The sequence below is a fragment of the Gastrolobium bilobum genome, unplaced genomic scaffold, assembly GCF_033153095.1.
Source record: "Gastrolobium bilobum isolate Gb01-03AN ecotype WA unplaced genomic scaffold, APGP_CSIRO_Gbil_v1 utg5573, whole genome shotgun sequence".
NCBI lineage: Eukaryota > Viridiplantae > Streptophyta > Magnoliopsida > Fabales > Fabaceae > Gastrolobium > Gastrolobium bilobum.
This window is the reverse complement of record NW_026895721.1, coordinates 99571-122713: the sequence shown is the minus strand read 5'-3', so window position 1 is coordinate 122713 and position 23143 is coordinate 99571. Positions and strand designations below refer to the sequence as shown.

The following is a 23143-nucleotide window of genomic DNA, read 5'->3' as shown; positions in this document are numbered from 1 at the left end:
GACTAAAAAAGATTTCGTGGATATTGTCAGGGACCAAAAATGGTGTTTACTCTAAACTTATATTGCACATGTAAGTGAGCTTGGGGTGGAAGATCCTTGAGGACCCCTTGTCTTACTGAGATTTCTTGTTTAGAGATCTCACCCCACGTTTGGGGAATGCTTATTTCAGGTTCAGGTAGTATGGTGACTGATGCCTCTGGCGGCAGGAGGCCAGAGCTTAGCTGATTATCATATTTATGTTGTATTGCTGTCATGACTGGATTGGATGTTGTTCATGATTTCTACTCTTTATGTTTTGAGTTGAGACTTATGTTGGGCTTTGTTGCTTTATTTGGGTAAGCATGAGAGTTGTCCATGCCACTATGTTGTTAGTACTTTTGAGTCGAGTTGTATAAACTGCTAGTGGTCCGGTCTACGTGTTGTAGTTCCGTGACTAGAGACATACATTATGTTATTATAATTAATGAGGTATTTCAGTTAGCTGTTTTATTGCAATTGCATACAGGCGATGTTTTATTAATTGATTAATAAGCAAGTTGGTAATGATAATGACTTCATAATTGAAAAGAAAAAGATATTCCACATTTTTAATTAAGCGCTGCCTAATACGATAGTATGATAACATTACCGGATATATACGGGGTGTTACAACTTTCCACTCCCTCCCGTGTATTGTTCTCCCTTTTCCTTTATTCTTCTTTTTCTTTATTCTGCACTGCTTCCAATATAATCGGTCATCATTGCTCTTTCTTCTCAGGATTTCTGGGCTCTGGCCACTGCTCCGACACCTCATTGCAAAACTTCATCTCTTCTCAGGTAATTTTTGGAACCAACTGTTAGGAGTCCCACATTGATTGTGTAGGCAATTAGTGTGAGATTTATAAGATCTTGGATACTCTCACCCTTTGAGTTAGCTTTTAGGATGATGATCTCATTGGTCCTTATCATTTGGTGCTTTCATTGAGAGTCATTGGGTCAGAGTGAAAGTCGCTGTGGGGTTGGTAATATTAGGAGTCCCACATTGATTGTAGGCAACTAATGTGGAATTTATAAAGTCTTGGAAACTCTCATTCTTTGAGCTAGCTTTTCGGGTGGTGATCCCATTGGTCCCTATCACCAACCAAATGGTATTCACTGCATGTCTTTGTTTTGTGTTTATTTTTATTTATTTCATGCAATTTGGAAGTAACAAGTTCAAATTCCTTAAAAGAGAAACAGGTCATGTAACACCCACACACTCAAAGTTAGAGAAAAGATTGCAAGTTCAAATCCTTACAATTCGGGGTGTCCTTGTATGAGACTAGTTTCCTAGCTGCACTTCAATCATGTAATTGTGTCACTCGGAGCATCTTTTCTTGCTCCATCTTGCATATTCTCCTCCATCACCAAATATGTCCCTCGTCCTCTTTTGCTTTTTTTTGTACTACGCTGAAGTAAGTTCACTTCTTCTGTTGTTTAATTTATGAGAATTTTTTTGTCATTATATTGTTTTTTGTAGTTAAGGTGCTTTGATGATAGGTCAGAGAACTTATCCACGTAATATTGGCTGGATCAATTTCAAGTTGTTTGGCATAACTTATCCACACACTATGCTGAAGTTTTATTTATTTATTTAAATCTTGTATGGTCATTTCACATTTGGGTATGTCAATATTGAACAAGTTTCAATTTTGATGGTTTTTCCCCCTCTCTATAAATGTTCAGGTGACTCATCTTTTGGGAGTTCTTGGCTTTGGTGAGTTTTTCCCTCTTTATATCTCAAGTTTTCCCTCTCTAAATTTGGCTTTGGTGCTGTTAAAGAGTGCATTTTTTAAGTTGGATGGTGTCTGAGACATAAAGCTTCAAAATCATTAGAAGAGGGCATGATTGTCCGGGGCCATTGGCATGAGCTTTGGTTGTTTGGCCTTGCAGCTTGGTTTTCGTCCCTCATCACCTAAAAATTCTTGGCTCCGTCCTTACTTTTGTGGGGCTTAAACCCTTTTTGTGTTATCAAGTACGTTGTTGAATTTGTTCCCGGCCTTTATTTTTTTGATTTATTCTCATCACGGTAACAGCAAAATATTTAATAGGAATTTTGATGAAAAATGAAACCTAAGGGGAACATTGTCAAAGGTTGGCCAGAGATGTTTTGTTCAACCTTTGATATTCCCGTATGTAACTAATTTTCAATACGAAAACAAGTTTTTTAAGGTAAAAATTGTTTGTTTCGAAAGGTATTCAAAAAAAAAAAAAAGGTATGTTTTGTTCAAGAAAGTAATTAAGTTATTTAAAAATCTATTTTTCCTGTTCAACTAGATAAATTTTTAGTCCTAATCTCGAACATATTACATAAATTTTTCCTTCATTGATTGTATTTATATATAATAATCTAAATTATTGAGTATAAATTTTTTATTCTTATATTGCATAAGTTAATCCTACATTCCTACCCTTAAAAATAAATACATAAATAAAATATTGTAAATGCAATTTTCCAAGTCTATTTATTATAATTTAAGTTAAATGTAATATGTATTAAAAACAGGTGGAAGTTTATCTTGTGTTTAGAAAGTTTATCCTATGTTTAGAAGAGCAAATCCATATTGATTAGATAACATGACAATTCTCGTAACCTCTACTAAAAAATGATGGAAAGTGTGCGATTGTGAGTAAAAGAACACACATTTTTTCCATTGTAGTGAGTTGCGTGGGGCCGTGCCTAATAAAATCCTCGCCAACTTCTTTAATTGAAACTTGTGTCCTTTGACAGAATCAACCATCAACTCACCTCTGTTCTTTGGCAAATGTTCGGGGGACATTATTTAATATAATACCGAGTCGTACTTATATCCCATTAATAAAAGCATAATACATAGCTGATATATTTTTTAAAATATAGAAAAAAATAATTTAATATTATAATTATATATTTGAAAAAATACATAACTTATTAATTTTATTTTGAATAAAAGTCATACCCAATATTCAATCCAACGGTAATACCAAAAATGATGTCTTTCTCTAAATAGCCACGTTTATGGTCTTGTAATTATTTACAAGAACCCATTTGAAAGTATTTAAGCAATAATATTTACAAATATTTTGACAATTACATTCTTAATTGTTCTAATTTTATTTAGATTTATTTTTTCTTTTTTAATATGACATAATAATGATATAATAGCAGCAATTGGTAACTCTTTAATTACCTAACTTGTGGCATGGTTGATTAAATTTTGATCGGTTTCTTTGTGTTTTCTTAAAAACAAAAGTTTTTTTTTTTAAAAAAAATTAAAGGTATATTTAAAATTTTTATATCAACTACGTGAATTAAAGAAAAATAAGAAAATAATTTTAATATTTTAAGATTAAAACAAGGGAAAAATGTTTCTGCAGTTAATGCGGATAAGTTATCTGCATTTAATTCCAAAATGACATCGTTTTGGTATTGAAATTTTAAAAAATTATAAATATAAAGACTATTATAACCCTGAAATAAATTAAAATTACAAAAAACCATGATTTCCGCCCAAAACGACGTCGTATTGAGCTTACTGCAGATAACTTATTTGCATTAACGGCAGAAAAAGCGAACCCTTAAAATAAATATTAAAAAATATCATAAAACATTATTATTATTATTATTATTGTTTTCAAAACATATATAAACGCATCCATTATTTCCCTAATCTTAATCAAAATAAGAAAGAGAAAAACATTTGTTATTTATATAATTTAGTTTCACTTTAGATCCTAACCGTTAATTTCTGTCAATCAATTGTTAAAATTTATTGGGTTAAATTTATTAATTTATTATTAATTTACAATAAAACTCAATAAATTTTAATCATTAATTGATGAAAATTAATAGTTAAAATTTATAATAACACAAAGTTATAAGTTTTTTCCAATAAGAAATGCATAGAATAGTTGGATGACATAACAAAGAGAGGCTTATTTCCTCAGCTGTGTTCTGGTTACCTGAAATCTATAAACTGCACCATCTTTCTTTGTCCTCCATCTATAGTATACAATTGGGTGCCTCTCAAGGAAACTTTTATTCCTTTTGAATCCAAATATTTTTTTCAATCTCACTCGGTTTAACTAGTGACAATGTCTGACAACGAAAACCATGCAGAGTACACAGACAGCGAATCCTCTGCAAAAGCGAAGCGTAGGTTCAGGGATAGGTCGAAGGTACATTATGTTCAAACCATGATTTTTTTTATTTGATTTCCATGCATGACAATATCTGTTTTTGATTTTTATAATATGGGTTTGGTTTGATTTTGGCTCAAAATGAAGGAGGTCTTGTCCAAACAAGCCGTTAAGCTTGCCAAACAAGCTGCAGAACACGAAAGTTTCATCAACAAGGTCGTATTTTTATTTTTTTTTTTAATTTAAATCTTGTATGGCCATTTGGGTATGTCAATATTGAACAAGTTTCGATTTTGATGTTTTTTTTTTCCCTATCTATAAATGTTCAGGTGACTCATCTTTTGGGGGTTCTTGGCTTTGGTGGGTTTTGCTTCCTTTTAGGGGCAAGTAAGTTGATTAATCTGACTGATACAGTGCAGTGGATTTGTTTTTATTTGAACAAATTCAATTGTTCTTTTAATGTTTTTCATTTTTTATTACCCTCTTTCACCAGGACCCCAAGATATTCCCTTAGTTTATTGTGTGTTCTACGTCGTCTTTGTTCCTCTTCGTTGGATATACTATAGGTCCAAGAAATGGCATTACTATCTCCTGGTAAGTGATGATATCTCGAGTTTTGTTTTTGAAGTTTATTGTGCATCTATGAAACTATTATTTGCTTCTGGGAGCATATATTTGTTTTTAGGATGAGTATGAGTTTTATTGGCACTTTTTTTGTAATCTTGTAGCATCCACATGCATTTTGTGGGAAGGGATCACAGACAATAATCTGTAACTGTCAAAACCAGAGTTGATGATGTTAACTGTGCTGTTAAAAAGACTGCATTTTTTAAGTTGAATGATGTCTGAGGCACAAAGCTTCAAAATCATTAGAAAGTGTGTTTTGTGAATTTAAAGTTGCCACTGTAGAAACATAAGTGATGAAAGCAAGTTAGTTACTTACATGATTGTTCATGCCTTTCAGGATTTTTGCTATTATGCCAATACAATCTTCTTGGTTTACCTTCTTTTTTATCCAAAGAATGAAAAGCTTTTTCTGGTTTGCTTCTCATTAGCTGAGGTAAGCATGTTATCCCTGGTAATTTGACATCTTGGCAGAAGAAGGGTTCATTGTCAACTTTGTGACTCATGCAAGTGCTGTTGCAACTTGCAGGGACCATTGGCATGGGCTTTGATTGTTTGGCGATGCAGCTTGGTTTTCAGTTCTGTCGACAAAATTGTCAGTGTTCTCATCCATCTTTTACCTGGTACGTTTTAAATATTTTGGTCTAATCTCTGATATTTATTGTGTTAATGTGTAACATTATATTCTCTTATTTTCAACTTCCATTTATGTGGAATTTTCATTTCTTTTCTGTTGACTACCACCGTAATAATAATTCACCCTTATCCTTTCTTCTGTTGAAGATACTCTTGCTTATTTTTGTATGTCTTCATTTCTTAATCAACGCTTCCATGTATTACTTTATCTCTGTTTGATATTAACCCATTTATATATGAGCCTTCTTCACCTAACCATATCCACCTGAGTTCTTATATTCATTCACTATATTTTATCCAGTGTATTATGAAAATATGTGATTTTAATATTTGTTGATCTGTTTAACGACTTCAACTTCTATATCGACATCATAATATTAGAGATGCAACCATTGGAATGGACTTGTGATAGTTATGTCAACTTGTAAAGAACCAATTCAACCCAAAAGATTAAGCTATTGGGTGAGGTTACATTTAATGGTTTTATATTTCTCTATCACAACTCTTTGTTTTGTTCTGTGTCACCTAACAATATCCACCTTAATCCTTATATTTATTCACTATATTTTATCCTGTGTCTTGAGAAAATATGTGATTTTAATTTTTGTTGATCTATGGAACAACTTGCACTTCTACATACACATCGTAATATTAGAGAGATGCTACCATTGGAATGGAGTAGTGAGAAACATGTAAACTTTATGTTTCTTACTCTATCCATTTTGGTTTTTTATTATGCCTTTAATACAATAGTTCTTTTCAGGATTGGTTTTCTTTACCATTCGATGGTGGAATCCTGCAACCTTAGAAGCCATGCGACCAGAGGGAAGTGCTGGAAGAGCTACATGGGATGTTGAAGTTAAATCCTATCTCTGGACGTGGTTGTTTCTGGTTCCCTTTGTGGTTTACACTCTGTGGCAGGTTCTATACTTCCTCATTGTCAATGTCTTACGCCGACAACGGCTTTTAAGAGATCCTGAAGTCATGACTTCCTACAGGTAATTAATGACCATTTCCACAGTAACTACCCCTTTTGCAGTTAAATTCTTCTCTTTCAGTTTAGCTAAATGTATACCTTTAGACTTTTTTTTAGTAGACTAGATCATGCTTTGACATTTCTCATTTTATTGACTTGAATGCTTCATAGGGAACTCTCCAAAAAAGCACAGAAAGCAAACAATATGTGGTGGCGCTTAAGTGGCTTGCTTGGGGATCAAAATCGCTTGTTAATGTACATTGTTCTTCAAGGCATATTTACTGTGGCTACCACGGCACTGACTGTTCCCATATTCTTGTCATATGAATTGTCTGTAGTTTTCCAATTACTGAAGGTTTCTGCTGCAGTGTGGAATGGGGGAAGCTTTCTGTTAGAAGTAATGCCTAGGCAGGTAATTCTCAAGGAGAAAAAGAAATTAGAGATGCAACCTGTTCAAATACAAAAAGATCAAATCATAGATACTGAAGGGAAATGATAGGAAGTTCAACAATTCACTCGAGACATCTTAGAGTCCTGGCATGGATCAATTATCCATTAATCTTACCATACTAACCGTAACGTGTATTACAAGTTGAGGCTGTAGTTTTACCGGTTTATAGTTCAACTTAGTGCATATACCTTTTCTTTTCCTTCCGTTCAATGTTCTTCTATTGATATGATGACTTGCTATAGTTTTCTTTTCACCACGAATTCCAATGAGCTTGAGTTTTATACGAGATCTAGAAGTGAGTTTTGGCGCACATACCCTTAGTGTCACCATCAGGTATATCTATATCTGTCATGTGAAAAATGTTGCTTAAAATAGTAAAAAGGAAATTGATTAATGAAATTATGTTATGGGTTTAATATTTTTTATGTTGTAGGAGATAAATTTATTTCTTATACACATAAAAACATGTGAGATCTATGTTTTTCTTTCTCTCTTTTCTGACAGAGCAATGGCATTGGTTATCCTTATAGCCCCCTAGATGTTAAATATTGAATTAATTATCATTTTATTGGTTGTGGTAGAAGGTAGGTTGAGTGAAATATTGGGTCAACTAATTGCATAAAAAAAAGAGTCAACTAGATGAGTTCCTATCTATTGTCTTTACCCTTTAAGATTGTTGTTAGCATGTTTCAGACATATATTACAATTCCCCAAGTGATCCGTGGATGTCTTTTATGACATTGCATATTTTGGAGGAAATGGTGTCCCATAGGATTAATAAACAGGTCATTGTCAGTGTAAGGGTGGCATGTACCTGTTTGAGTTTATGGAATCAATCACAATCCTTCACCGATCGAATGGTTAAAGTGGTTAGGGCAGTTTGTATTTTACATGATATAAGAGACTTTTGACCTAAAGGTTAGGAGTTCAATCTGATCCCACTCCTAAAAAAAAAAACCACGGAAAGACAGACATAGTAGTATATGTACGTGATTCATTTAGAAATTTGATTCTAATATATAAACTTAAGATTTCAAAACTGGGAATATGTATATGGGAAAATTATTTGTATTTTAAAAAGATGTAAGTTGTATCCTTTTAATTTTTTTATTCTATATATTTCTGGTAGTATATAGTTATAACATGAAAAAGTGATTTTTTTCTTTCTCCTTAGTCACATCAGCTGAAGAGAAAAGTGAAAAAAAAGTAATTTTTCATGTTATGACTATGTACAACAGGGAGTATATAAAGTAAAAACTAAAAGGACACAACTTACTTCCTTTAAAAGAACACACACTAAACCATATATATATATATATATATATATATATATATATATATATAGGGGAGGGATATTTTGACTCCAGAGTAAGACTTACAAGTTTTACTCCTCATCTCAACCGTTGATTTCCGTCCATCTAACGGTTATCTATACCAATTAATTAATTATTAATTTTTAATAAATAATACCCGTTAGATGAACGGAAATCAATGGTTGAGATGAGGAGTAAGACTTGTAAGTCTTACTCTAGAGTCAAATGATCCCTCCCCATATATATATATATATAAAAGTTTCGCTTTTTCTACGGTCAATGTAGATAACTTATCTACATTGAGCCCAAAACGACGTCGTTTTGAGGTGGAAATCAAGATATTTTTGTAATTATAATTTATTTCAGGGTCATAATATTCTTTTTCATTATAATTTTTTAATTTTTCAACCCAAAAGGACGTCATTTTGGAGCAAATGTAGATAACTTATCTACATTCACTGTAGAAAAATTAAAGCCATATATATATATATATATATATATATATATATATATATAGGGCAGGATCTTTTTACACTGGTATAAGACTAACAAGTCTTACACCGCATCTCAATCGTTGTTGGACGAAACTCATCGGTTGTCATTTGTAGTGTAATTAATGATTAATTAATATTAATTAATTCATATGACTTCATAAATTATAAGCGTTAGATGCACAGAAATCAACGGTTAAGATGCAGTGTAAGACTTATTAATCTTACACCGGTGTAAAATGATCCTGATCCATATATAAATATATATATATGAGGTAAGATCCTTTGACACCAGTGTCAAATTTAAAGTTTGACACCTCATCTGAGAGCCGTTAGATCAAAAAAGATCAATGGTATCACGTGCTTACAAATTAGAGTTGTTGATCTTTATTGATCTAATGGCTCTCAGTTGAGGTGTCAAACTTTAAATTTGACACCAGAGTCAAATGATCATACCTCTGTCTCTCTCTCTATATATATAGGGCAAAGGATTTCTCCAGTCAATGGAGATAAGTTATCTCCAGTGAGTCCAAAACGACATCGTTTTGGGGCAGAAATCAAAGTAATTTGATAATTTTAATATATTGCAGGGTTATATTAGTATTTATCATTATAATTTTTTAATCTTATAACTCCAAAATGACGTCATTTTAAGCTCATTGGAGATAACTTTATCTCTAGTGACTGGAGAAATACTTTTCCTATATATATATATATATATATATATATATATATATATATATATATATATATATATATATATATATATATATATATATATATATATATATATATATATATATATATATATATATATATATATATATATATATATATATATATATATATATATATATATATATATATATATATATATATATATATATATATATATATATATATATATATATATATATATATATATATATATATATATATATATATATATATATATATATATATATATATATATATATATATATATATATATATATATATATATATATATATATATATATATATATATATATATATATATATATATATATATATATATATATATATATATATATATATATATATATATATATATATATATATATATATATATATATATATATATATATATATATATATATATATATATATATATATATATATATATATATATATATATATATATATATATATATATATATATATATATATATATATATATATATATATATATATATATATATATATATATATATATATATATATATATATATATATATATATATATATATATATATATATATATATATATATATATATATATATATGGGCTTATCGTTTCTCAAGCTGCTTGAGATAATCTTATCTCCGGCTACTAAATCATAACCGTACAAAGATGGATCAATGAGTGATAAATGAAGAGAAAGAAAAATGGAATCATAACCATTCAAAGGTGAATCAATTAATATAAGAAAATAAATAAATAAAACGACGTAGTTTTGGGGTAGCCGGAGATAAACTTATCTCAAACTGCTAGAGAAATATTTTTCCCTATATATATATATATATATATATATATATATATATATATATATATATATATCCTGAGCGGGAAAATTATTTGTGCTTTAAAAAGATATAAGTTATGTCTTTTTAGTTTTTTTACGCTATGTACTCCCGGTAATACATAGTTATAACATGAAAAGTTATTTTTTTCTCTTTCTTCAATCACATCAGCTGACATGGAAAGTGAAAAAAAACAACTTTTTATATTATAATTATGTACTATCGGAAACACATAGAATAAAAAAATAAAAGACACAATTTATATCCTTTAAAAGAACACACACTAAACTTATCCATAGCAGTTATTTAAATTTCTATAACTTTCCTATCAGAAAGGGCAACAAGATGCTAAAAAGCTTTCACTGCACTGAGGGTTTAAGGAAGCTTAGACTCATTATGTGGATCTATAGTAGGCAGCCTTCCCTTGGTTTATGTACTGCATTTCAATTATTGACCACTAGATTTTGTAGTTTATGTTGTGAAGACATGTAGTTCCATTTATATTAGTTGGCTATTACTACTTGAATAAGTTAGGGTGTGAATGATAATCTTCCTGAAATTAATTTTTTTTTTAATTTTTATTCCCGAGAACAAAAATGGATAAAAAAACTCGTTTGGTAAAACCGATTTATTTTTTGTGCTGGGGAACAGAAAACAAATAGAAAAATTTCTATTTTTTTGTTCCCGGGCACAAAATGAGAAAAACTTATCTCTCTCAATCACTCTCGACCTTTACCATCATCACCACCACCACCATCATCCTGACACGATCACCGCCACCATCGTCGCCGCTATCGTCGTCACCACCACCACTACCACGATGCCACTACCACCATCACCTCCGCTCCACCCATCACTACCACCATGCTACTGCCACCGCCACCACCAACGCAACCAACCACCACAACCATCATCGAAGCCATTGTCGCCACTACCATTGTCACCACTACCATTGTCGCCACCACCACCACCATCGTCGCAACCACTGCCATCATCACTGCCGCAGTCACATACATCACCACCGCCACAACCATTGACATCACTATTGCAACCATCACCACCACCACCACCATTGTCGCCACCACCATTGCCACCATTACCACCACCGCTACCATTACCACCATCACCACCATCGTCGCAGTCACTGTTGTCACCATCACCACCATTGTCGCCACCATCGCCACCGTCGCAGCCATTGCTGTCACCACTGCTACCACTACCACCATCACTGCCACTGCCGCAGCCATTGCCATCATCACCACCACCCCCACCGCAGCCATTGACACCACCACCGCAGTCACTGCCATCACCACCACCATCGCTACCACCACCACCATCGTCGCAGTCACTGCTGTCACCGCTACCACTATCGCCACCACTACTATATCACCACCATTACCACCACCACCATGTCATCACCATCACCACGACATCGCCACCACTACCGCCACCACCACCATATAGAAAGGAAAATGATGATCCAATTTTTTATGTTTAATAAGAATTATTTTTTATTATATTATTTGTTGTGTTATCAAACACAATTCTCATTCTCGGAATAAAAATAGAACTTGTTATCAAACATATTTTAATTTATCTATGTGAGATTCAATGCTCCATGGGCTTTAATTTTTGCAGTGGCGGTGTGGATGGCTTGGACTTGGAGAAATTCAATTGTTCACAGTAATGAGACAAATGAGCATGCCTACAAAGCCCAAACAATTAAGCTTAAGGTTTGGGAATTCTCTGATTGCTGGAAAATGAAACAAGGCTTCAAGACTACAAGGGCTCTTACATTCATTTCGGTTGGTTGGAATCCTCCAGACGTGGGTTGGATAAAAATCAACACAGATGGGGCATCTAGGAGACCATATGGTGGAGCTGATTGTGGTGGAGTGCTTAGGGATGCATCAGGTAATTGGCTTCATGGATTTGCATACCATATTGGTCAATGTTCAGCATTTACAGCTGAACTTTGGGGCGTTCTTAAAGGTTTAGAACTGGCTTGGGAAGAAGGTTGGAGGAATATTATTTTAGAAAGTGATTCAAAATCTGTTATCACTTTGCTCACCAAAGATGGAGGAGCAGCTCGAGAGTCGCGATTACTGACTCGCATTCGAGCATGGTTAGCAAAAGATTGGGAGGTTCATCTTACTCATACCTACAGAGAGAGCAATGGCTGCGCAAATTGGTTATCTAAATTCCCACTGGATCATCCAATGGAAAATAATCTATGTGTTTTCCATTCTCCCCCCTAGTATTTGGTTGTTGTATCTAGCAGACTTTTCTCATGTTTGTTCTTTTCGCAAAGTTAATTTAATTTAGTTTCTGTGGGGCTATCTCTACTCTCTAGCAGATTACCAAAAAAAAAATTTGTTTCTTTTCAGTTAATTGTTAAAATATATTTTAAAAGTAAATATATTTTTAATATAACCTAAATAACTTCTAGGTTATTTGGCTTATATAAGAAGTTTTTACCTCAATTTTCGTGGGCATTTGTGGGCCTTGATTATATAGTTAAATATACAATGCCATTGATGCTTGCAATTGCAGAACACAATGTTCATTTGGAAGAAACATTAAATATTGGCTAAAGCACCATTTTAAAAATTTTGAGCAAAAGAATTGCTCAGTTAAAGCTGATTGGATAAGTTTTTCTAAAGTAATGCAGTCAAACATGTCACAGATGCTGACGGGATTAGTCCCGTCACTGACACTGACGGGACTCGTGTCACGTCAGCGCCACGTAGACAGTCCTATTATCGTAAAACTTCGGAAGGTCATAACTTGTGACTCGGGTATCCAAATCAGATGATTTTTTTTTTTGATTTCACATAAATTTTCGAGATCTACGCAATGACACCTAATTTGACATTTTATCTCCCATAAACATAGTTTGAAGATATTCTGGATTTAAACGCGTGATTGTGGTACAATTGTTACCAATTCAAATTATGTTTGTGAGAGATAAAATATGTTAAATGAGATGTCATTGCGTAGATCTCAAAAAGTTATGTGAAATAAAAAAAAATTATCTGATTTGGATACCTGAGTCACAAGTTATAGTCTTATGAAGTTTTATGGTAACAAAACTGCCTACGTGGCGCTGACGTGGCACAAATCCCGTCAGTGTCAGTGACGAGACTAGTTCCGTAAGCATATGTGACATGTTTGACTGCATTACTTTGGAAAAATTTATCCAATCAACTTTAATTGGGCAATTCTTTTGCTCAAAAATTTTAAAATGGTGTTTTTCCCATCAAACATTAGACCACATATGAACAAGAAACAAAAAAGAAAGAAAGAAAAAATGAAATCAGAGGAAGAAATTAATATGAAAACATTGTGCTTGTTTAGAAATTAGTAACAGTGATGATGGTAAGTATATTCTCCCCAAATTTTGAATTTATTTAATTTGATTGACATGATTAAAAAATTAAATACATTTAATTTGATTTTATTTAGAATTCGAATACATTCAAACCGAAGAGCAAACTAAAAAATTTTAGAAGGTCATGACCAATTAAGATACTTGTCCTGTAATTAAGATTTCAACACAAGCCGATGATACATGCTTATCCAGTTTCAACCATGTCCTTGAAGAAATGCACAGCTTCCTCTCCTCTTTTGTTTATGGTATATGTTATAATAGAGCACTATCTGTTGGGGAAGGATGATCCTAACCGTTTCTGGATTGGCATAGAAAGGAATAAGAAGATCAAGAGATTCAAGGAATTGTGAAGAACTTGTTTTTCCTTAAAAGAGATCCTCTCAGCAAAGGGTGTAACATAAAGCTTCTGAGCCTATGTATCAAACTGTTGCTGACACAAAGAAGGATTTGCAAAAGTGTCTTTTATTTACACTTTTGTAATCGAAAAGGGCAAAATATTTGTCATTTTAAAAGGATATAATTTTATGTTATTTTAGATTAAACAATATTATTTTGATGCATAATTATTGGTTGTTTTTTACATTTTCTTTCCAAATATACATCAAAACTATGTCATTTCATTTAAAATGAAACGAAGTTGTGTTATTTTAAATGACAAACTTTTCTTTTCCTTAATGAAAACTAGCTCTTCTCCGTATTTTTCTATTTTTTATTTTTTTCAAAACAAGATCCAAAAAAGTAGAATAAAAACACCTTGCTTGAAGGTGTTCTCTAACAAAACATAAAGTGTCAAGTATGTATTTTTTATTTTTAAAATTAAAAAATTGTTTTCCACAATAGAAATCAAACAAGCCCTTAATGATTTTCCTTTTTTTCCCATAAAGATAAAAAAGAAGAAAAGCAATAACTAACATATAACACACGTATCGATATCCTTTCTGCATATTGATCTTCCTTAAACTTGAATCACGGAGAAGGAGAGTGAATTATGGAAGACGAAGCAAACCAGGAGCATCAAAAGTCGTTAGCAGCTCCTCTCATATTTCTGATCGTTGCTGCTTTTCAATGTGCATACCTTTGGCTCGATCACTTGAAGAAGGTATCATTCTAATGTTAATCATTGTAATCATGCTTATGAATTCCATCTGTGAATCTAAATTTTTCCACGATAAACTAATCAAAGGATTGAAAAAGATATTTCATTTTTTTTAATAATTAAGGATTTTTCAATCTCACCTAGGATCTCTCCACTAATCAAGAAAAGAAATTATTGTAGCATGTATACGTATAGGAACATAACAACTTGAGATTGTGATAATAGTAATTTCTTTTAGTCATATGATTTTTCTACAGAGCGGATCCGATAATGAAAAAGAAATTCAGTTGCGTGGAGAAATAAAACACCTCTTGAAGGAGGCAAGCTTATTGTCGCAGTGAGTAACTCATTTGCATTAACCAATATCTCCTACTACTCGTACATGGGTTATGATTTTTTTTTTTTTTTTTTTGTTGTTTACTTCGAAAAACATCCTCCACTTTCTTTTGAGCAAATGTTATCATTCGATGAGCTTTCTTTGCTCGAGCATATTGCTATGTGCTATACTTTTTGTTTTATTTGGCCTTCCAATACAATACGAATTATGAGGAGAAGGAATAAGGATTTGGTCAACAATGAGTGGCAAGATATGACTAACTATAACAGGGCATCATCCTTTTGGATCTTGAGTTTTTCTATATTTGAAAAGGGAAATATGTTTAAGATGTTGCATGAGATAATTTTGTCTCATGCACACATAAAAAATAAGTGAAATCTACTTTTTTCCTTTCTCTTTCTTCTTCTTAGTGGGTTCCATCTATATTTTTATGTGTTGAATGAAACAAAATCATCTCATGCAATATGAAACATATTCTCCGTTTCAACATAACCAATTAAATTATATAGGATTGATAAAAGTGAGTATGTTTGGTCATTGGAAATTAAAGGGTAAATCTACAATTTTGTCAAAAAGTCCATTATTACATGTGTTATATAGACTTTTGGCAGTAAAATTACATGTCTAAATAAAAGAGTTTTGGGAATGAAAATATTGAAGTAGATGTGCTACAGAGAAGTATTGGTAAGGAATGTTAAGTATTCACTCAAACATTGAAGTCAATTTCTATTAGAAGCAAAATAAACTAATAAGAAAATTTTGGCCGTGTTCAGACATGTAGAATAAAGATGCAAATTCCCTTCCTGGTATAGAGAAATTAACATGGTTAGAAATCACTGAAAAATAGATGATTGTAAGATGTGATTGGAAATGTATGTACGTATGTATTATATTTGTGTATGTGTGTGTAAGAGAGAGAGAGAGCGTATGGGTCACTTCTTTGTCCTCTCAGGCCATCAACCTTTGCACAAGCAGCAAAACTCAGAAGACTAGCAGCTGCCAAGGAGAGGGAAATTGCAAAGTGTGAGTTTATTTCCTGTCGGAAGCTGTTTTACTTTTACATATTGTATTATATGCAATGTAGTGCAGACTGACAGATTTCAAAGCAACACTTTCTAGACAAACATGATGTGTGTGTGTGTGTTTTTGAACTTTGCAACCACCATATAGTGGCTTTTTCACCCCTTTGCTCCTTATTAATTAATTAATAACGATTTTGCCCCTGATTCAAAACTATTTATCAATCTGCCCCTCTTTAGTCGACTACCTTGAATTTTTAATCGACTAAATGGTCAAAACAGACCAAAAATGGCTGCTGGGAGATTTAGTCGACTAAATCTCCCTATTTAGTCGACTAAATCTTCATATTTGACAAAAAAAAATAAGTCAGTATGATTTTAATCGATTAAGTAGGGAGATTTAGTCGATTAAATCTCCCAACAACCGTTTAGTCTAGGGCCGGCAAAATGGGCTGAGCCCGCCCCGCCTGTTAAATGGGGCGGGCTGGGTTGAGTTTTTCAACCCACCAGCCCGCCAAACCCGCCCCGCCAAACCCGCCAGCCCATATGGGTCAGCCCGCCAAGTCCTTTTTTTTTTTTTTTTTTAGGTTACCCAATTGTTATGTAGCTCCGTATCTTAGATTTCTCTGCATGCAAGTGGCTTTTTTGAATTGTTGTGGACTGCTCATACAACACTTTATTACTTGTTTTGTTACTCTATTTTATCCTGATATGATTTTTTTTTATTATTATTTTTGGATTGAAAGATGCATATTTATATGCAGATTATTAAACACTGATCTTCTTGGTTTCATAAGCACATTAGGATTTTATGTAGATTTTTGTATGCTTTTATGCAGATTTTTTTATGTGATTTTATATAGAATTTAATTTTTTTTATTTTATTTTTATATTTTTTTTATTTTAGGCGGGCTGGCCCGTAGCCCGCCAGCCCACTCATAAAACGGGCCGGGTTACTCAATTCAACCCATTTTGTCAAAACGGGCCGGGGCGGGCCAGCCCATTTTGGGCGGGCTAGTGACGGGCCGGGGCGGGCTGGCCCATATTGCCAGCCCTAGTTTAGTCGATTAAAAATGCAAGGTAGTCGACTAAAGAGGGACAGATTGATAAATAGTTTCGAATCAGGGGCAAAATAGTAATTAATTAATTAATAAGGGGCAAAAGGGTGAAAAAGCCACCATATAATAACCAAAGATGACAAGACACTAACAAATTTTACTAAACATGGTCATCTAAATTTAGCTGGTAAATAACTAAATATATTGTCTGCATCTATGAAAGATTTATTTTTAAACTCAATATTTTTTTTTCTTTTTTTTCACCTTGTTATAAGATGCTGAGTAGATTAATAATATTAGATTAAAACCAAAACAGTAAAGAAGAAAATTTAGTTCAATTTTAATTAAGGTGCTTGAGATATAAGTGTAATTAAATATATTTTTAGAGAGGAGTATATTTTAATGAGGTTAAATTCCTTATTTAGTATATTGAATAAAGTGGTTAAAGTAGACACTGTTTAAGCAAGAATTACTTGCTGCATTTCGTGATTAGTTTGTCCACTGTTTGTGCAAGAAACATTTTTTCGCTGCATTTTTTCTCTCTCCATAAATATTATACGGAAAGATTATATTTATAAATTTTTTGTTTATAAATTCTTTCAAACTACATTATATTTTATACGTAAGACACTTTTGAACGAAGTCTTACCAATAAGACATAATATAATTTGTAAGTTTATAAATTTTTTTTTGTCAATTTAACCCTCCTCATATTATATTTATCTTCATTTTTCATATCCTTATTTTTATTCTACTGGTTAATTAATTAATTAACAATTGATTTTCTTTACCCACGAGTTCGTAAGAATTATTGTTTAAACTAATCTGCAGATCAAAATTTAAATCACAAAGATAGTACCGCTTTGTATACGAAAATGCTGCTCGCCTCAAAGGTATCTACAGATATAACATTCTTTTTAAGTTTACAGATTTTCTTTGTGGAGGCTTATATATAATATGAGTTACTTTTTCCTATGTTGCCCTGTAGTATTTAACATATGGATTTCTGATTATCTGGTTCTGGCGTGTTCCTGTGGCTGGCATATCTCAGCAACTTGTGCAACCATTTGGTAATGCAATTATGATTATTTGATACTTTAATTGTTTTTTTTTTTTTTTGAGATTATTTCCCGTAATCCTATAGGTTTTCTATGGACTAATCCAGAGTTCGGGAAGAGTTCAGTATTAAGATTTTAAACCTCTCCCAAAAATGGTATTTGAAAAAATTGAACACATATTCTCACCCTCACCAGCTCAGCTCTTATGCACCAATTGAACTACCATTATTTGGTTACTATACTTAATTTTAATTACTAGGTTACACCATAAATCATCTCGCTCATATGGATTTATTAGCATGCGATAAAAAAACAGCTTATCTTATTTTCTTGGATTTTTTTTTTTTACTATTTCCAAATGAAAGGCCGAATAGACAAGTGAGTCTCATTGCCTCTTGTTACGGGAGAAAGAGGAAAACGATAAGCTTTTGTTTCGGTGGGAGGATATTCTTACTACTAAAATTTTTGACTACTAACTTATTACCTATCTAATCACCATTGAATCAAAGAGAAAGAATGCTAAAAAGTTTTTGAAAAAAGAGAAAATGTTGATCCAATAGTGATTAAATAAGTAGTGAGTTAGTAGTAGAAAATTTTGGTAGTAAGAATATCCCTCTTCTTTGTTTCCAACTCTAAATATTTTAGCATTTTACACTCTTTGCAGGGAGATTTTTATCTTGGAAATCTGGAGGAGTTCACAGCAACGATGTTATGGTAAGTAAATGCTTCTATCTTTACTTAGACATGTGATTGCCATAATATTTTTTGGGCGAGTCATGCAAGTGCCATGATTAACCCTTATATTCTTATAAAAAAAAAAAAAAAAAAAAAAACCCCTTATATTTAATCTAAATAGATTAGTTTAATGATTCAAGAAGTTTGCATATTGCTTTTATTAATCAAATTTCGATTTGAATTGAGTTTTAAAGGAATTAATCATCCTAAATATCATTAATCACAGTTGATGACAAAATTTACCGAAGAACATTCTCATCGTTAAAAAAATAAAATTAAATCCGTTATATTAATGTTAAACCATTTAACAAAACTCGAATGTCATCTGAATCCTACGAGATTCTTATATTTTAGCCCAATGTAAACAATTTTAACCTGCTTTTACAGACATGTGATTTTAATCATTCTTCACTAACTTTTTGCTACTTCACCTCTCAAATTTTTGTTTTGATCCTCTTAATTAAATTGGTAAATTCTCACAATTGTCTGCAGCATTCTAGTTTTTTTGAATATTGAGAGTTGTTTCTAATTGTCTCTTTTCATCATTACAGATTGGAGTAATATCTTGGTTAATAGTATCTGCCAGGGTTTGCAGATTTGTCCGTCGAGCTTATAGCAGATAGATAGTCATGATTTTCATCGTGCAATAACGAAAATTGCTAGTTGCTTGGAATCTTGGTTTTAAGGTGCAATGAACAAGATGTTAATGCTTACTATATGTTACATTTATAAGAAAATTGTTCTTATATTTTTCTCCTCAGTCTGGCTAATCAGTGATTCAGTTGTAACTTAAGTATTCCAATTTTAGCAGTGTGGAATGGGGGAAGCTTTCTGTTAGATGTAATGCCTAGGCAGGTAATTCTCAAGGAGAAAAAGAAATTAGAGATGCAACCTGTTCAAGTTCAAAAAGATCAAATCATAGATACTGAAGGGAAATGATAGGAAGTTCAACAATTCACTTGAGACATCTTCTGGCATGGATCAATTATCCATTTATCTTATCATACTAACGGCAACATGTATTACAAGTTGAGGTTGTAGTTTTACGGTTCATAGTTCAACTTAAAGCAGCAGCTAAGACCAAGACAGGAAAAGAAATATTAAATTGTTTGCTTAAGTTTATACCATACCTACAGTCATCATCAAATAGGAAAGAACCGCTGACAGCGTTGTTAGAGTCCTCAGACATCATTGCTCTCATGTTTTTTATAGCCTGCATAATCAGGATAAGTGTTCCCATGTTACAGATTTATCACATTGATACATGTTTCTCTTTGGAAGTTGCGCAAAAGATGCGCATATTCAGCTAGAAAAATACCATAAACAGATCAATATCTCCAAAATCAGCAAAACTAACTTACGTATGTAGACACACTGCGTGTCATAACTGGTGATTGAATGTCAACCACCTACCCAATTCTGTAACCAACTACTCTTAACCACCTATCTAACTCTCCAACTCTAACCAACTGCTTTGCCTCCAACTCTTTCATTCTTGTGTCCTGGGTTGTATCTCTCTCTCTCAAACACACACACACAGAGAGAGAGAGAGAGAGAGAGAGAGAGAGATTACCTGTTGAATAATTGAACATTAATGAAAGAAAGAAAATATTTGAGTGAACACTTTACGGACCAAGAAGGGGGCACTTATAAGCCAGAACTTATTTAATTAAGATCATACTCAAACAACAACGGAAATACAAACATTCAATATGAAACTTTAGAACTCATAATTTGCTTTCATTATCTTTGTTTAAGCTGTTCACAATACTTTGCCAGTAAGCAATTAAAGCTTGCTGAGAAATTGCATTAGCATGTGCACGTCCTTTTACTAACCTTTGCCGTGAGGTTCTTGGAGCCTACGACAGTCGTTTATCATAAAGAACGTAAATTAAAAAAAAAAAAAAAAAGCTTAGAGAATTGTGCTTCTAAAGTAATTGGAAGTCTAACACACATATATAACTACTAGCTTAGACAAAAGACATATCCATGAATGTACTAGTAGTAGTATCAAAGAGTTTTCTCTTTCTTAAGATAAGAAAAGAAGGAAGTCTAGGAGCAATATAGCAAGTGAGAACGTTACAATTCTTGGTATAGAGCTACCAAGAATCAGCCCACTAATCGAACTAACAGAAACAGAAAACATAAGAGACAACACACAAGAGATTTATACTTGGTTCAGAAATTCTTTGTATAAGAATTTCCTACATCCAAGTTGGCCAGTGAGGGTCAAACGCCCTCTAGCATGCACTCTTATTCAGAAAACAGATAACAGGTACAACGAGTCCAAGATCCTAAACATGTAACTCTACCAATACAGCTTACACAAGGCATATAACAGAGAAAGAATAAGCAAGGCTACAGTAATGCATCAGGAATTAAAACACCCGAACAAATACATCACATGTATTTAAAGATTGAAAACAACAACATAAAAAAATAACTGGAAGGACTTCACCAAATCAATTAGCCAGCATCTTCATCCAATGCGTCCAGCTCCTCATTGTCATGTGTTCTTCTTGTCCAAAGAGGAACGTCACCAGGTTCAGCCTTTCCACCACTGTTGGTAGAATCTCTCAACAATACACCGATTAAAAGCTTCGTCTTCTCACCAGGATCAAATCTCTCAAGAGAACCAAGATGAGATTCTTAGTCTAACTCTCTCAAAAATGCCTCACAAGCTCTCAAAGAAACCCTAAGATATTCTTTCTGCAGAGAACTTCAACGAAAAGATGAAAACCCCAACTTTTCCGTATGGCACACAATGAATCAGCTTAATGAATAATGCCACTGTGGCAACACGAATATGTATCACAGTTTGATAGCAATCACACCGTAACAAACAAAACGATGCGTTTTGTATGTTGGTGCTAAATGCTAATAGCCAGCAAGGGTAATCAATTTGGGCCGTAGAGAGAAAGTAAACATAATGAAGCCAATGGCCCACAAACATATATCAAATGAGACTAATACCAAATGGCAGTATCAGTCAAGTATGAAAAATATATGTGTTTAGGAAAATAAACATAACAAATCTCCACCTATTTACTAAACAGAACAAAAAATGCACACCAAAGTTTTATGGCGTTTAACCCAAGGCCTATGTTATGCATGCAATTTAGGGAGGTTTTATTTTTAGCAAATTTAGAGCCTCCCTAAATTTACTAAGAGGAACAGTCTTAGTCAAAATATCTGCAGGATTAATTTCAGTTGATATTTTATTCACACTAACCTGACCATTACTAATTATTTCCCTTATGAAATGCAACCTAACATCTATATGTTTGGTCCTTTCATGGTATGCACCATTTTTGGACAAGTGTATGGCAGATTGTGAATCGGAAAATACCTTAGGAGGGTCCTTACCTAGACCCAACTCAGAGACAATTCCATGTAGCCACATTGCCTCCTTGACAGCTTCTGTGAGAGCCACATACTCTGCTTCAGTTGTGGAGAGTGCCACAATGTGTTTCAAGCTTGCCTTCCAGCTCACCACATTTCCTCCCACACAAAAAACAAAACCAGTTAGAGACCTTCTTTTATCAAGATCAGCAACATAGTCAGAGTCACAATAACCAGTAATATCACAATTAACTGAGTTTTCAGCAGTATAATGAATGCAGCAATCAACAGAGCCACTAAGGTATCTAAGCAACCATTTCACAGCATTCCAATGTTCCTTAGATGGTTTACTTATGTATCTACTTACTACACTGACACCATATGCAATATCAAGCCTAGAACCTATCATGGCATACATTAGGCATCCAACAGCATTAGAATATGGAATATTGCACATAAAGGAAGCCTCATCCGAGGCTAACTCACCATCTACAGCCTTCAACCTGAAGTGACCAGCAAGGGGAACACTTACAGGTTTGGCCAGGTACATGTCAAAGGTCTTTAAGACCTTTTTCACATACTCAGATTGAGAGAGAGTCAATTTCCTCTCATCTCTAGTCCTTGTAATGTCCATGCCAAGTATCCTCTTGGCTGGACCAAGGAATTTCATCTCAAATTCCTTTTTCAACAGATTTCAGATTATTAATTTCATTTATGTCCTTAGATGCAATTAACATGTCATCAACATAAATCAACAAGTAGATAAAACAGTCATCATGCAATTGTTTAAAGTACACACAATGATCAAAACTACTCCTATTAAAGCCTTTGGACAAAACAAAATCATCAAACCTCTTATACCACTGCCTAGGGGCTTGTTTTAACCCATAAAGAGACCTTTTCAAAAGGCACACTT

The 23143-nt window shown here is 32.9% G+C and overlaps 2 protein-coding genes across 2 annotated transcripts; both read left to right on the top strand.

Annotated features, from left to right (window-relative positions):
* The first annotated feature begins 4092 nt into the window (after window positions 1-4092).
* Window positions 4093-6978, top strand: LOC133294381 (glycerophosphocholine acyltransferase 1-like). The gene is made up of 8 exons (XM_061493035.1): window positions 4093-4193; window positions 4281-4353; window positions 4467-4524; window positions 4631-4731; window positions 5102-5197; window positions 5291-5384; window positions 6161-6395; window positions 6545-6978. The coding sequence occupies exons 1-8, from the start codon at window positions 4093-4095 to the stop codon at window positions 6867-6869; spliced, it is 1083 nt and encodes a 360-aa protein (XP_061349019.1). The 3' UTR covers window positions 6870-6978.
* Window positions 6979-14570: 7592 nt separating this feature from the next.
* On the top strand, window positions 14571-19508 carry LOC133294341 (protein GET1-like). The gene is made up of 7 exons (XM_061492996.1): window positions 14571-14681; window positions 14936-15015; window positions 15968-16038; window positions 17924-17985; window positions 18081-18162; window positions 18815-18864; window positions 19437-19508. Exons 1-7 carry the CDS (start codon window positions 14571-14573, stop codon window positions 19506-19508), a joined length of 528 nt encoding a protein of 175 aa, XP_061348980.1.
* Window positions 19509-23143: the final 3635 nt, after the last annotated feature.